Here is a 17,024-nt window from a genome sequence, read left to right on the forward strand (position 1 = left end):
ACCGCACAAAAGGGAACAATAACATCGAACCGCCCCCCAAAAAACAACCCTGCCCCGCACAACTGCGGAGGAGCTGGTGTCACCAATGTAGAGTCGGCCACATCGGGAGCAGCGGACGCAATAGGCGTCCCCGGAAGATGCACATGAAAACTGTCGCCTCACCTGGAAGGATGTTTGGACAACGGAGAGAGTTCGGCCGTCCGGCCCTTTCACTGTGACACCCCGAACTCCACTTCGTATCCGTCCAAACTAGACTGGGAAACTTTAATGACCAATAAATATAATTCCTCTCAGGGATCAACTGTCTGAATGAATAACTGACTTTAAAGAGAAAGGGGTGTCTATGGTCCACATTGTCAGGGTGTTGAGTTTACCAGGAGACAAAGACTGCAGGGACGAGAGGATTTCTGTTGACTAATACAGTGTGTGTGGACCCCGCTGGCAATTCTGGTGTTGTGACCCGAATCGAGAGAAACACCACGCTGCCCATTCCACCAACAACACGGCACAGCCGGACACATAACAGGGAACATTACATCTCACAACACTGGATTCAGTGATGAAACCCGTGATAAATGTTGTTGTCCCACTGGAATCATCAGAAACGTCCATTCAGGTGTTTTTAAATGCCAGCGCTCCGCCTTGAGTGACGTCCACACAGCTCCGCCTCCCCCCACGCGACTGACGTCACATATGGGCTCCCCACACCGGGACTTGCCCTCGCGTGCGCGGTGTCTACGTCACCCACGCGCTGGAGAGCTCGAGCTTTATCGGTTTAACGGCTGAGCGACCAATCACGTGACCACCCACCCCTCCACCACAGCTGAAATACAGAGCTTCAAGAGCTGCGCTATTCCCATTGGTGTGCAGGAATGTCAATCACTGGTTACAGCCAGTAGTAGAAGCGGACCAGCGGAGTGGGCGTTTCCCGCTCAGGAGTCGATCTTTCGTCAGGGCGGAACAAATCTCAAAGTAAATGTCCGCTTTCCGATTTATTTCCATTTCCCTCCGAGGGAAGTCGGGGCGTTTTTGAAGCGTCTCCTACGGCCGGAGTCTGATGTATCTCTGAGAGGTAGGAGGAGACCGCTCGGCCCGTCGGTTTGATGCCGGTTCCACGGGAAGGGAGGGAGAGGGGGATTTTATTGAAAGGATGAAGATGGTGAGAGAGGGGGCGGACAGGATGTTTGTCCCGGTGGGGACAGGAGGGGCTCATCTGTGGGAATGTCTGAGCCCACGGTGGTGGCGAGCAGAGGGATTCACCACATTGGGGGGCAAACACCGGCAGACTGTTGCCCTGCAAGCGGGGCCAATGATCCGGGAAAAGTGACAATTATTTGTGTTTTGTTGAGACTGTACCTGGAATATGGTGTAAAATCCCGCTCCCCATACTAACACGGGTTATACAGACCAAAGAACAAACTGCCGGAGGAACTCAGTGGGTCGGGCAGCATCTGTGGAGGGAAATGGACCGTCAACATTTCGGGCCGAGATCCTCCCTCTGGACTGAGAGTGGAAGGGAAATAGTCAGAGAAAAGAGGTGAGGGGTGGGGATGGGGCAAGAGCTGAGGAGTGAGAGGTGGATCCAGGTGAGGGTGAGGTGGGAAGGTGGAGATACTGACAGGGGTGGGAGGTGAGGGGTTGGGGCAACACGGGGCTTCAGAAGATTAATTCCTTAGAGGATGAACAAAGTGGTTAGAGAGTATTTGTTATAGAGAGTGCAATGAAATGAAAGCCGCCATCTTGTTAATGGTTAGAGGGGCTGAATGGCCACAGATAGAAAAGAGCAGACAGATGGAATAGACATGCGAGGTAATCTCAATACACAGAGGCAGTGAGTACCTGGAATGAGCTGTTCCATCGTTGGTTATCTACCTCGGGTTCAGTGTCCTCACCATGTTTGGGAATTCCCACTCACTGTCGTCTGTCTGTGAGCAGCTGGAAATTAAATAAACACTCGGGATGCTGGAGACCGGAAATCACATCAGAAATTGTTTGAAGCCATTCCGACACAAGGTGTTGAAGCTGAAGCACTAACTTCGTTCGTCTCCACCGATGTTCTTCATCCATTGAGTGTTTCTTGTATTTGCAGGGTTTTTTTTAGAACATTTCATTGGAATAATTTAAATCTGCGAAATGCACTTGTGTAGGACGCGCAATGTAATTAATTATCTTACAGCACAGAATCAGGGCTTTCGGCCCATCTAGTCTGTGCCATTTTCTGCCTGGACCCGTCCACATGCACACAGACTCTAGATGTCAATACTTCCCTCATCCATGTACCCACACAAACGTCACTTCAATGCTGCAAATGAACCCGCATCCACATACGCATCACTTTCCGAGTGAATTAAAAATCACAACGAACAGGGTTGTCGGAACAGATCTGTTCAGAACAGTCCTGGGTACCGGCTTCCAGAGAGAATACGCTTCTCACTCTACCAGCACCCTCTGCCTCTGTGGTCAGGTCATCTCAGTATCCACAAAGCCAAGTTCCCCTGGATCTCTGCTTCCTGCCACCGTGACCCGGCCTAACCTGGGGAACATTATCAAAATTCTCACTAAAATCCAGTTGGTGCTTCTGCATGAATTTCAATAAATACTCCTGAGTACCTGAAGTGCGGTGAGCAGTGAAAAGATAAGCACAGAATATATCAAAAAGACCAAAAAAATGAAGTTCCACTGGGACAAAGAAATTGAAATTCCGTGGTGTGTGTGTGTGTGTGTGTGTGTGTGTGTGTGTGTGTGTGTGTGTGTGTGTGTGTGTGTGTGTGTGTTGACATTGACAGATGTCAATGGAGAATGGAGATGTCAATGGAGAAATTGACAGAAACTTAGATGGAAGATAGAAAAATAGATAGATGGAGAGAAGCACAGATAGACAGAGATATTTCCCCATCACAGGAAAATTCATTGCTGTCGCATGAAAGAATTAAAGAGATTGGCGTGGACAGAAATGGCGGCATCGGACATCGTGGACCTCACTACACACATCGATGCTGTGAAACTCCATGGACAAGGTGGAGCGAACTGCCCGCTTGCATGAGCAGAGTATGTTGATTGCAGAGTGTCATTGTCTGGTAGGGCAGGACAAGAGGAACTCTATTGCTATTGCTCCACTGCCTCTTCTTACCAGATTGCTTCCTCTCCAGCCCGTTACCTTTCATACTCACCGGGCTTCATCTGTCACTTTTCCCCTCCCCATGACCTTTTATTCTGGTGTCTTCCCCATAACTTTCCAGAACTGAAGAAAGGTCTCGGCCCGATATATCGACTGTTGATTAATTTCATAAATGCTGCTCGACCTGAGTTCCTCCAGCATTTTCTGTGTGTGTGTTTCATTGGATTTCCAGCATCTACAGGAATCCATGTGTTTAAGATATTGAAATGTACATACATTTTGAAAATCGGAAAAAGATGGAGACACATGGATGAGTGAATCCATAAGACCATCAGATATAGGAGCAGAAGTAGGCCATTTGAGCCATCCAGTCTTCTCCACCATTCAACAGTGGGCTGATCAAATTCTTCTAGTCATCTCCACTCCCCTGAATCACCCCATTCCCTTTGATGCCCTGACTAATCAAGAACCTTTCTATCTCTTCCTTAAATACAAGCACTGACTTGGCCTCCATGGCTGCCCGTAGCAACAAATTCCAGAGATTTACCATCCACTGACGAGAGTGATTTGTCCGCATCTCAGTTCTAAATGGACGTCCTCAAATTCTGAAGTCGTGCTCTCTTATTCAAGAATCCCCTACCATGGGAAATTAATTAATCCCCTACCATGCAGACGAATACTGAGGTAGGTGGCGTTGTGGATAATGAAGTAGGTTTTCAATGCTTGCACAGAGATTTAGGCCAGTTATAAGAGTGGGCTGAACGATGACAGATGGAGTTTAATGCTGATAATTGCGAAGTGCTATATTTTGGTAGGGATAATCCAAATAGGACATACGTGGTAAATGGTAGAGCTTTGAAGAATGCAGTAGAACAGAGTGATCTAGGAATAATGGTGCATAGTTCCCTGACGGTGATATCTCATGTGGATAGGGTGGTGAAGAAAGCTTTTGGTATGCTAGCCTTTATAAATCAGAGCATTGAGTAAAGGAGTTGTGATGTAATGTTAAAATTGTACAAGGCATTGGTAAGGCCGAATTCGGAGTATTGTGTACCGTTCTCGTCAACGAATTATAGGAAAGATGTCAACAAAGTAGACAGAGTACTGAGAAGATTTACTAGAATGTTCCCTGGGTTTCAGCACCTAAGATACAGAGAAAGGTTAAACAAGTTAGGTCTTTATTCTTTGGAGCGCAGAAGGTTGAGGGGAACTTGATAGAGGTATTTAAAATTATGAAGGGAATAAATCGACTTGACATGGATAGGGGTTTTCCATTGAGAGTAGGGGAGATTCAAATAAGAGGACATGATTTGAAAAGTTTAAGGGTAACAGTAGGGGAATTTCTTTACTCAGAAAGTGGTAGCTGTGCGGAACACGCTTCCAGTAGAAGTGGTAGAGGCAGGTTCGATATTGACATTTAAAGTTAAATTGGATAGGTATTTGGACAGGAAAGGAATGGAGGGTTATGGGCTGAGTGCGGGTCGGTGGGACTAGGTGAGAGTATGCGTTCGGCACGGACTTGAAGGACGGAGATGGCCTGCTTTCGTGCCGTAATTGTTATAAGGTTTTGGTTATTAACTTTACCATATCTAATCTGTTCAGGACTTTTAACATTCTGAATGCCTCTATGAGACTCCCCCTCATTCTCTTGAACTCCAGAGAATACAGTGCAAGAGCTGTCAGACGCTCCTCATACGGTAACCCTTTCATTCCTGGGATCATTCTCATGAATCTTCTCTGAACCTCTCCAACATCAGTGTATCGTTTCTAAAATAAAGATCCCAAAACTGCACACAATTCTCGAAGTGTTGTCTCCCGAGTGTCTTGTAGAGCCTCAACATCACATTCCTGCTCTTATAGCCTGTACGTCGGGTAATGAATGCCAACATTGCATTTGCTGCCTTCACCACCGACTCAAACTGGAAATTAACTTAAGGGTATCCTGCACAAGGACTCCCAAGTCCATTTGCCTCTCTGTATTTTGAAGAATCTCCCCATCTAAATAATACTCTGCCCGTTTATTTCTTCCACCAGAGTGCATGACCATCCACTTTCCAACTTTATATTTCACTTGCCATTTCTTTGCTCGTTCCCCTAAACTATCTGAGTCTCTCTGCAATCTTTCTGTTTCCTCAACACTACCCGATCCTCCACCTATCTTTGTATCATTGGCAATTTTATCCACAAATCCATTAATACTGTAGTCCAAATCATAGACATACATCGTAAAAAGCAGCGATCCCAAAATTGACCCCTGTGGAACTCCACTGGTAACTGGCAGCCAGTCAGAAAACGATATATTTATTTCCACTCTTCTGCTGACCTAGCAATGTTCAACCACGCCAGTAACTTCCCTGTAATTCCATGACCTCTTATTGCTAAGCGGCCTCATGTGCAGCACCTTGTCAAAGGATTTCTGAAAATCCAAGTACACTATATCTATTTCATGTCCTTTGTCTACCTGGCTTGTAATATCCTGGAAAAATTGCAGTAGGTTTCTCAGGCAGGGTTTTCCTTTCAGGAATCCATGCTGGCTTTGGCATCTCTTGTCATGTGTCTCAGATACTCCATAATCTCATCCCTAAAAATCGCTTCCAACAACTTCCCAACCACTGATGCCAGGCTAACAGGACTATAGGTTCCTTTCTTCTGCCTCCCTCTCTTCTGAAATTGCGGATAACATTTGCAATTTACCAGTCATCCGGTACAATGCCAGAATCTGTCGTTTCTTGAAAGATCATCGTTAAGGCCTCTGCAGTCTCTCCAGTTACATCCTTCAGAACCTGAGGGAGCATTCCATCACGTCCAGGGGATTTATCTACACTCAGACCATTATCTTCCTCAGCAGCTTCTCAGTCGTAATTGTTACTGCACAGACTTCACTTCCCTAATACTCTTGAATATCTGATATACTGTAGAAATCTTCCACTGTGAAGACTGATGCAAACTGCTCAATCAGTTCCACTGCCATCTCTGCATTTCTCATTACAATATCTCCAGCATCATTCTGTATTGGTCCTATATCTACCCTTGACTCTCTTTTACCTTTTATATACTTAAAAAAAGCTTTCAGTATCCTCTTTGATATTAGTCCCATGCTTCCTCGCATCATTCATCAGTTCTTTCTGAATGACCTTCCTGGATGTCTTCTGCAAGTTTTTAAAAGCCTCCAATCCTCTATCTTCCCACTAGCTCTGGCTTCCTTGTACACCGTCTTTTGTTTTTACTTTGGCTCTGACTTCACTTGTCAGCCTTGCTCTTTTCAACTTTTTGGGTGATTTTCACTAACTTCAAAGGACTGTGTCTTAGACAGCTGGGTTGGTGCAATTCACCTCTCAAGTCTGATAGCGGAGTAAGGAGTGAATCTTCGATGGAGCAAAATCAGAAACCAAAGAGTTGCCAGCCTGAGTCATGGCTTTCTGGCTCAAGAAAGAGATGGGGCCTGGAGTTTACAAAGAGGAGGAAGACGAGGAATCAGACCAACAGGATGTGGCTACAAATGATAGATCAGAAACATTTAGAAACTGGTTGATTGAAAAAAAAGGTGGTTTATTTCTGCAAAATACTGGTGGAACTCAACAAATCAGGAAGCAAATGTGGAGAGGAATAAATAGACAACATTTTGGACAAGTCCCTTCAGCATGCCTGGACTATGCTTAGCTGCTGCACGAATTGCAGATTTCCTCCTGCATTTTATGTGTATGTGTCTACATTTCCAGCAACAGCAGTATGTCTTGTGTTTCATATCTGCATTTTTAAGAAGGTTGTACTTTGGCATTAAACACGCGGAAAGTTTGCTGATATTAATTGTATTCTTTATGGGAGCTGTTTTCTGTGTTAAAAGAGCTGCTGAGTTTTCTACACCAAAAAAAAATGATATGGACATGTAACTTGTGTCTGCAGAAACTTTTAATGGCACCGTGATTACCCAGAAAGCGCTGCGATAATAAATTCGCCGGCTCTGAAGCCCCGATTAAATGCGCAGGCGTCAAAGATGCGAATGTTGCGCATGCGCAGTTCACAAAAGGCCTCGGGAACTCGGCGCAGGTAAGAACAATTCTCCGGTTCAGCCTTAAAAACACCAACTGAGGGACAATTGTAGTGAGTCTAGTCACTCTGACCCTTATTCCCGGCACAGTCCTGCTCTCGTCCCTCTTTCTCAGCCCCACGAGCCGTACACGGGTCCCGGGGAGCTTCCGGCTGATGAGGGAATGGGAACCGATGGATCTCTCAGACAGAGCTCCAGCTATCTGAATGTGAGGATTGGGAACTCGGAGATAGGGCACAACAATCTTTTACATCAGCTGTTGATAAAATCACATTTGTTTTACCTCCAATCCCAAACAGGAGAAAATCTGCAGATGCTCGAAATCCAAGCAACACGCACAAAATGCCGGAGGAACTCAGCATTAGTACTCTTTTCCATAGATGATGCCAGGCCTGCTGAGTTCCTCCGGCATTTTGTGTGTGTTGCTTTGTTCCACCTCCTCCTGGTCTGAACTTTTCTACCCGTGAGAACATGTTTTGACTCATTCTCTCTGGGAAGGTAATTATATCAAACAGCTTTTTGCCCTTCATCACAAATGTGCCAGATGTCTCCAATGAGACAGTCTACTCCCCTTCCCTTCAGATTCATAGGCATTGCCATCAATGAGTTCACCTAGGGGAGGGTTCCGGGAAATATTTATGTACAATACATAAACTGGTATTATCTGTGTCTATTGTGGAGATGCAAAAGTTGCTGGAGAATTTACAAGTGGGAAAAAGTGGAGTGATACATGGAAATGTTACTTTTTGAAGTGTAATTTGTCCATATGTGGACAAAGTGCAAAAGCTCTGGTGAGAAAATCCTTCATTACCTGTTACAGGCCTGTTACATAGGTTGTGTGACAGTGAAGCTGAACTTGATTAGACCCAGAGGAGATTAAACTTGTTACCGACAGTGATTTGCTAGCTGTTAAAATGAATACCTCTCTATATGAAATTCACTGTGCACATGTTGACACTGGATTAACAAAAATGCACAATACAGGCTTCATGTGCACACTGGTCATTACAAGTTAGAGGGGACATTGGTGGGAAGGTGGGGAGACCTCCAGTGTCCCTGACACCCTCACCTACAAGATGCACATCCAGCTGCAGCTTGTAACCCTGCACTTAAGGAGTTGGAGCCGGAAATGGATGAATTCCGGATCATCCAGGAATTGGAGGAGGTGATAAATATGACATTAAGAGAGGTGATACATCCAAGGTGCAGGACACAGGAAACTGGGTGAGAGTCAGGAAGGGAAATGAGGTTAAACAGCCCTCACAGAGTACGCTGGTGGTCAACCCCACAACAACAGGTAGACCACTTTAGAAACTGTTTGGGGGGGGGGGGTGGATTACCTGGCAGAGGTAATTCAAAGGGTTGATAGTGGATTCGTTAGTTAGGGGAACAGAACAAGAAGGGGACTAATATCCTTGTGGTAAGGCTTACTACAGCTAGTGTCGGGGGGTGGGGATGATGTGTTTAAAATAAGTTGTAGGGGGAATGGGAGCCAGAATGAGAGAGCAGATAGTGGAAAGGGTAAATTGAATTGATTTTATTACATACATTCTTCATATACATGAGAAGTAGAAATCTTTTGGTTACTTCTCCATCTAAATGTGCAATCTGTAATTCATATAAATAGTTTGCACGTAGGACAGTTTATATAACATAGAAATCAATTAATCAGTCTGATGGCCTGGTGGAAGATGATGTCCTGGAGCCTGCTGGTCCTTTTGCTGTGGTACCGTTTCCTGGATGGTAGCAGCAGGAACAGTTTGTGGTTGTGGTGAATTGGGTCCTCAATATCCTTTGGGCCCTTCTTCGTCGGTACAGCTGTTCACCCTCTCAACAGCAAAGGGGATTACCCTGTCTCCATTCCTTCTGTAATCCACAACTAGCTCTTTTATTTTTGCAACATTGAGGAAGAGGTTGTTTTCTTGACACCAGACAGATGTTGTTCAGACCTGTTAGTTTGTAAAAGCTTCCCAATATTTTTCGCTCTATTATATACCCTCTCTTTGGCTTTCATGTTGGCTTTGGCTTCTCATTTCAGCCATTGTTCTGTCCTCCTGCCATTCTAATGCTTCATTGGGATGCATCTACCATGCACCTCCCGAATTGTTCCCGGAAACTCCAGCCATTGCTGCTCCATCGACATTCCTACCAGTTTCCCCTTCCAATTAATTTTGTCCAGCTTCTCTGTCATAGAAACCTGGAGAAGTTCAGTGCAGAAACAGACCATATGTCCCATCTAGACAATGCTGAAAACATTTAAGCTGTCTGATGCAATGACCTGCACTGGGATGATAGCCCCCCACACCCCTACCATCCAGGTTCCTATCCAAACTTCTCTTAAATAGTGAAATCGAGCTCACTTGCACCAGTGTGCTGACATCCCATTCCACACTCTCACAATTGATTCGGTGAAGAGGTTTTCCACATGTTCCCATTAAATTTTCACCTTCCCCACTCACCCATCACCTCTGGTTGTCGTCCCACCCAACCTCAGTGGAAAAAACCTCCTTGCATTTACCCTATCTGTACCCTCATTATTTTGCATACTTCCAACAAATCCTCAAAACAATGTATAGTTTGTTTGTTTATGCTTAGAGCCTTGTTTAGTTGAATAAGATGATGAGGGCCATTGATTGTGTGGATAGTCAGAGGCTTTTCCCAGGGCTGAAATGGCATAGTTTTAAGGAGCTTGGAAATAGATACCGAGGGAAAGTCAGGGGTAAGTCTTTACACAGAGAGTGGTGGGTGTGTGGAATGCACTGCCAGCAGCAGTGGTCGAGGCAGATACAGTAGGGTCTTTTAACATCCTCTTAGACAGGTACATGGAGCATAGAAAAATAGAGGGCTATGCGCTAGGGAAACTCTCGGCAGTTTCTAGAGTAAATTACGTCATTGGCATAACATTGTGGGCTGAATGGCTTGGAATATGCTGTGGATTTCAATGTTTTATGTTGAACAGTGAAATAACTTTGGCTATCTTACAATCCTCTGATAACCATCCCCCGTTCACCAAGGATGATTTGGTTATCTCTGCTAGGGGCCCGGCAACTTCTGCACTTGAGTCCTGTAGGGTCCGAGGGAGCACCATGTGATGTCTTTTTCCACACTCCCATAGACCCTGTGTCCATCTCCTGAGTAAATAGAGATGAAAAAATATTCAACATCTCCCCATCTGCTTTGGTTCCACATGTCGATTGCCATTCTGGTCTTCCAGAGGACCAACTTTGCGCCTTGAAATACTTTTGCTCTTAATCTATCTCCAGAATCCCTGAGGATTATCCTTCATTTTTTCTGCAATGGCAACCTCATGCCTTCTTTTAGCCATCCTGATTTATTTCTTATTTGTTCTCTTGCATTGCTTATACTCCATAAGAACCTACCTGCCTATCCCTGTTATATAACTCCGTTTTGTGCTTCACCAGGGTCTCAATATTTCTTGAAATCCAAGGTTCTCTACAGTTTCTATCTGTACCTTTTATTCTAAGAAGCACATACCCGCTTTGTACTTTCAAAATTTCACTCCGAAGGCCCCCCACTTACCAAGCACACCTTTGCCATAAAGCAGCCTGTCCCGGTCCACAGGTGCCAGATACTGGTGTCAGAATTCCAGTTGTTGATCCATCCCTGAACACATCAGCCTTTCCTACGATGCACCTTGTATTGAAATATACAGTGTTCAGCATATTCACTACACCATGTTCAACTTTTTTCATTCCTGACTTTGTCTGAGGTCTGAACAACATCTGTATCCAGAACCCCTCCAGTATCTGTTCTGTTATTCAGGCTCCCATTCCCCCTGCAACTTTAGTTTAAACACTCCCCTTACCCCCATCTCCCACCATGCAGCTCTGTCACCCCTTTGGCTTTCTTCTCCCAGATCAATAAAAAGGAAGTGCATACCAGGTACAGACAGATAGGAACAAATGGGCTACTTATGAAATTCAGGAAATTCAACTGAACACTTATGAAAGAAATAAAAGAAGGCATGAGGTTGACCCTTCAGAGAAGCTGAAGGGAAATCCTCAGGGATTCTGCAGATATGCAGATAAGACCAAAAAGATTGCAAGAGAAAAAAATTAATCCTATAGAAGATCAGAATGGTAATCCATATGAGGAGACAAAATATATGGGGGAGATTTAATTTTTTTTTGCATCCGTATTTACTCAGGAGATGGTCACAGTGTATAGAAGTGAGGCAAAGCAGCATCAACTTCATGGACCCTGTACAGATTACAGAGGTAGAGATGTTTGTTGTCCGAAGGCAAATTAGCATGGCTAAATCCCCAGGGTCTGACAAGTTGTTCCCTGGGACTCCGTGGAGGACGTGCAGAAATTGTCGGGCCCCAAGCACAGATATTTAAATCATCATCAGTGACAGATGAGGTACTGGAGGATTGCAGGACAGCCAATGTTGTTCCGCTGTTCAAGAAAGGCTCTAAAAATAAACAAGGAAATTGTACGTTGGTGAGCTTGACATCAGTAATAGGAAAGTTATTGGAACGTATGCACAGGAACCAGATATATAAGTATTTGGATAGAAGTGGACTGATTAAGGATAGGCAGCATGGGGTTGTGCATCGTAGGTCATGTCTAACCAATCTTATACAGTCTCTCGAGGAAGTTATTAGGAAAGTGGATGAAAACAAGGCACTGTATGTGGTCTACATGAACTTTAGCAAGGCACGTGACGAAGTCTCATATGGGAGGTGGATCAAGAAGGTTCAGTCACTCAGTATTCAAGATGAGTTAGTAAACTAAATGAGACACTGTCTTTGGGAGAAGCCAGGGTGTGGTTGCAGATGGTTGCCTGTCTGACCAGAGGCCTGTGACTAGTGATTGCCACAGGGATCAGTGCTGGATCTGTTGTTGTTTGTCATCTATATCAGTAATCTGGATGATAACATGGTTAACTGAATCAGCAAATTTGTGGATGACACCAAGTCTGGAGGTGTAGTGGACAGCGAGGAAGACTGTCATGGCTTGCCGTGTGATCTGGACTAGCTGGAAAAATGGGTTGAGAAACGGAAAATGGAATTTAATGGAGACAAGAGGGATGTGTTGTATTTGGTAGGACCTATGTCTGACACAGTGACTGGTCGGGCTCTGAGGAGTGCTCGAGACAAAAGTGATTTGTGAATACAGGCCCATAACTCACTGAAAATGGTGTCACAGATCAATGGGAATAGAAAGAAAGATTTTGCCACATTGGCCTTCATAAACCAATTGTCATTGGTGAGGCCAAATTTAGAGTATTGTGTGCAGTTTTGGTCACCAATCTACAGGAAGGTGTAAAAGAGGTCGAGAGAAAATTCAGAAGGATGTTTCCATGTCTGGAGGACTTGGGTTATAAGGAGCGATTAAACAGGTCTGTGCTTTATTCCTTGAAACGGAGAAGATTGAGGGGAGATTTGATAAAAGTATACCAAAATTATGAGGGGTATAGATAGGGTAAATACAAGCTGGCTTTTACCACTGAGATGGGGTGGGACTTCAACTAGAGGCCATAGGTTAAGGGTGAAAGGTGAAACGTTAAGGAGAACACGATGAGAAACTCCTTCACACAGTTGGTCATCTGGGTGTGGAACGAGCCAACAACCCAACTGGTACATGCAAGCTCGATTTAAACATTTAAGAGGTTTGTATAGGTACCTGGATGGTAGGTGTATGGGAGTCGACAGTTTAAATAGTTCTACACAAACTGGATGGGCCAAGAAGTCTGTTTCTGTGTTGTACATTTCTATGACTGTGACAAGAACCTGAAATAAGGAATCAGAGCAAATATTAGTATTTTAACAACTGTGCAGAACAACTATGCATCTGTGTAGGAGATATTTACATGGCGTTAAAACTGTGGCACTTTAGATTAACAGTACATAAAAGAAAATCCCAGCTGCACGTTAACAACGGTATTTGTGTGAGTGTTTAATTTACTGTGGGGCCAGGCCCCCATGCAGCTCAGTGGGAACAGGGAATAATACCAACGGAGAAAGTCGAACTGAGCCAGGTCACAGATTGGAGATGACAGAAATGCCCCATTCTCATAGAGACAGGAAGGGCATCAGAGAGTTTGATGGTCATTCCAGATACCAGCTCTGTGCCCAGTTAGAAGATGATTTCTCTCTCCAGCTTGGGTTGCACCTCACTGTAACAGTGTGATTATCAGATCACACCTTGGCAACACAAGTGATCTCATTTGAAATGTTCTTCACCCATTGATGGATTTTGTAAATCTTTTTTACAGGTTAAAAATGACAAGGAATTTGTTAATGGAAATTCAAACACAACACACCAGTTTTGTCTAGATATTTAAGAAGTGCAACAAGGGATTCAATCAACAATCCTTCCTGCTCAGACTGTGGGGAGGAATTCACTCAGTCATCTAACCAACTGGCACGCCTGTTATTTTACACGGGGGAGTGGCCATTCACCTGCTCAGACAGTGGGAACACTGGGACAAGGCCATTCACCTGTTCTGTGGGTGAGAAGGGATTCAGTCGGTCATCCCACCTGTGGACACACCAGTCAGTTCACACTGGGCAGAGGCTGGTCATCTGCTGAATTTGTGGGGAAGGATTCTCTCGGTCATCTGACCTAATGGCTCATCAGCGAGTTGACACCAGGGAGCAGCCGTTCACCTGCTTGGACTACGGGAAGAGATTCACTGAATCATCTAAGTTGAAGGTACATCAACGAGTTCATACTGGGGAGAGGCCATTCACCTGCTCAGACTGCGGAAAGGGATTCACTCGGTCATCTCACCTACTGCTACATCGGTTAGTTCACACTGCAGAGAGGGATTTCACCTGCTCAGATTGTGGGAAGAGATTCACTCACTCTTCCACCCTACAGAGACACCAGTCAGTTCACACCAGGGAGAGGCCGTTCACCTGCTCAGTCTGTGGGAAGAGATTCACACAGTCATCACACCTACAGAGACACCAGCAAGTTCACACTGGGGAGAAGCCTTTCACCTGCTCAGACTGTGGGAAGAGATTCACACAGTCATCCACCCTACAGAGACACCAGTCAGTTCACTCTGGGGAGTGACGGTTCACCTGCTCAGAATGTGGGAAGGGATTCACACAGTTATCCAAACAACTGGCACACCAGTCAGTTCACAGTGGGGAGTGGCCATTCACCTGCTCAGACTGTGGGAAGGGATTCACTCGGTCATCTGATCTGCTGACACACGGGCGAGTTCACACCGGGGAGAGGCCATTCACCTGCTGTGAATGTGGGAAGGGATTCGCTCGGTCATCTGATCTACAGATACACCAGCGAGTTCACACTGGGGAGAGACCATTCACCTGCTCAGTCTGTGGGAAGGGGTTCCATCAATCATCCAACCTTCATAGACACCAGCGAGTTCACACTGGGGTGAAGCCGTTCATCTGCTGTGAATGTGGGAAGGGATTCACTCGGTCATCCTCACTACTAGCACATCAGCGAGTTCACAGTGGGTAGAGACCGTTCACCTGCTGTGAATGTGGGAAGGGATTCACTCAGTCATCCTCACTACTAGCACATCAGCGAGTTCACAGTGGGTAGAGACCGTTCACCTGCTCAGAACATGGGAAGGGATTCACTCAGTCATCCAATCACTTCGGGTAAAGGCCGATCACCTGCTGAGACATTGGGAAGTGTTTTCTCAGCCATCTCCATCAAATGTGCATCATTGGGTTCACACTGGGGAGAGGCAGTTTACCTGCTGTGAATGTGAGAAGGGATTCACTCAGTAATCTAACCTTGTGACACACTACTGGGTTCACACTGGGGAGAAAGTTTCAATAAGCTGCATGCTGGACATTTGTCCATCACTGTGGCAGAATGCAATTTCGAGAGTGACTGTCGGTGCTGAACTCTGCAATTATTGCTGCTATTCACCACACACAGTTCTGCACCCTGGTCACTGGGCATGGGAGGAGTTTCTTCTGCTGCACATTCACCTTTAATGGAACTGGATCTGAGACAAATAAATCAATTCTATTTTAAACTCTGTCTCTGGTACTTAGTGCATTTATAACACGCCTAGTGTACAGTAGAGAATAAACTCAGGCCAGCTGGACCCTGCCAGTTATTCATTTCCATGACAGTCTATTTAAATCCGGCCCCCCCTGTTGCTCATCTCTCACTCTCCCTCTGGTGATGGGTTCCAAACAGTCATCATCTGTGGGTGAAAACGTTTCCCTTGAATTTTCTGCAGACTGAAGAAGTCGAGCTGATTACAGTTCTGTCTGAGATGTTCTTCACCCCTCAAATCTCTGGGCTGAGGAAGAATGATATTGGTTGTTAATCTCCATAATCACGACTAATTTCCACATTATGGGTCATTTTCCCTGCTGCTAAAGGGTTTTTAGAGAACATCACTGTCCTCTAAAGGCCGAAAACAGAATGGGAAACCATCAGTTGGATGTTTAACTGAGCAGGGTCAGATACCAGAGGTGGGTCTGCACAGGGCAGAATTTGGGGCTCTGGACGATGGTCGGGTTAAGAACTTATGATGAGGAGAAGGGAATCAGCAGCGGGGTGTGGCAACAAATGTCAGAGTAGCAACATTTGGAAGCTGATTGACAGAGACAATCATTCGATTGACTGATGACACAAACAATGCCTGTGGTGAGGTTCTCCACTGGTTGAGGTACATGTGTGTTGGGAATGGTTTTATCCATTGAGGGACTTGTTCCTGCTTGTTTATCCAGTAATATTATATCCAGATGGTTATCATGGATTATCCTCTCTGAAATAATGTATTGATTATCATATAATTTGTACAAACGTTTGTAAGATCTTGACTCTAAAACTGGGTCAGGCTTGAATTCATGGTGCCTTTATTAAGTTATGGTGGGCATTGATGAGTTTGTATTTTAAAGCAAGATTTTGATGAATGATATTTGCCACTTGATTGTACCTTTGTAGGTAATCAGATTGAGTTAAACTGCTGCGGGATCCTGGATTGTGTTGGATTGTGTCTGGTTTCTCTTGGCATTTTCTGCACTTACTGCCTTGTTTGTTTGTATGTCATGTATTTTTGTTTTTTTTTTTCCTTTTGTTAACCACCTTGCCCTGTATTTCTGCAAGAAACCCTTGGGTTTCTGTGACGAGGTCTCCAACTCTCAGTCAGGTGCATGGTGCTTCCTTGTCACCATCTCATCTGCTCAGATCGTTGAGATGTCTCCCATGGAGGGTCATACTCATTCCACAGTTTAATGTTTTCTTCCAGAGTGATGATTTATTTTTTTCTGATTTGGCATCTCATTGAAGTTTTCTGGTCTGTATTTCTTATCATGATTGCATATACACACATGGAGTGCTAAATCCTGTTCATTTTTGATGAAAGTATATACTTAGAAGTTTTACCTGACTGTTGTCTGATTTTTTTCATGTGTGTTTTTCTTCTTCCTCCTTGTGTCCAAGGTAGCGTTAACCTAAATGTGTCACTCCTGATGAAGGGGTTCAGCCTGAATCATTGTCACTACCTCCTCCCATAGATGTTGTCTGGCCTGCTGAGTTCTGCCAGCATTTTGTGCTTTTATTTATTTCCAGCATCCGCAGATTCACTGGTGTCTGAGTGTGAATAGACTTTTCTAAAGTTCTTATTTATCTTTGTAAACTCTACTGATTGAAAATGGGCCAAGATGTTTTTATTAAAAAATGTCAGTGTCAGTATTGATGAAAGTGTTTATTACCTTTGTTGTATTTGTTAACTATTGAGCTCTGTTTGCCAAGATTTTTAAAACTTGAACTAAATTCTGTCAAAGGCTTTCTCTATTTCGCACTACTTGCTTGTTGATATTCCAGATACGTGGGTATCAAGAGTCTCGATAAACTGTCTTGGCCCAAAATGTTGATTCCCATCCA

At 44.7% G+C, this 17,024-nt stretch overlaps 1 protein-coding gene across 2 annotated transcripts; it reads left to right on the forward strand.

Annotated features, from left to right (window-relative positions):
• Positions 1 to 7,035: 7,035 nt before the first annotated feature.
• LOC132389416 (oocyte zinc finger protein XlCOF20-like) lies at positions 7,036 to 14,798 on the forward strand. 2 transcript variants are annotated; one of them, XM_059961942.1, is made up of 2 exons: positions 7,036 to 7,165; positions 13,408 to 14,798. In XM_059961942.1, the coding sequence occupies exon 2, from the start codon at positions 13,761 to 13,763 to the stop codon at positions 14,211 to 14,213; it is 453 nt and encodes a 150-aa protein (XP_059817925.1). In that variant the 5' UTR covers positions 7,036 to 7,165; positions 13,408 to 13,760; the 3' UTR covers positions 14,214 to 14,798. The 2 variants fall into 2 exon arrangements, with proteins under 2 accessions (XP_059817925.1, XP_059817926.1); XM_059961943.1 differs by lacking the exon at positions 7,036 to 7,165 and adding an exon at positions 7,647 to 7,664.
• Positions 14,799 to 17,024: the final 2,226 nt, after the last annotated feature.

This window comes from Hypanus sabinus, unplaced genomic scaffold, assembly GCF_030144855.1.
Source record: "Hypanus sabinus isolate sHypSab1 unplaced genomic scaffold, sHypSab1.hap1 scaffold_562, whole genome shotgun sequence".
Classification (NCBI taxonomy): Eukaryota; Metazoa; Chordata; class Chondrichthyes; order Myliobatiformes; family Dasyatidae; genus Hypanus; species Hypanus sabinus.

What these genes read in the sequence shown, in the direction of transcription:
- LOC132389416 (XM_059961942.1), top strand. Translation starts at nt 13,761, where the DNA reads ATGGCTCATCAGCGAGTTGACACCAGGGAGCAGCCGTTCACCTGCTTG.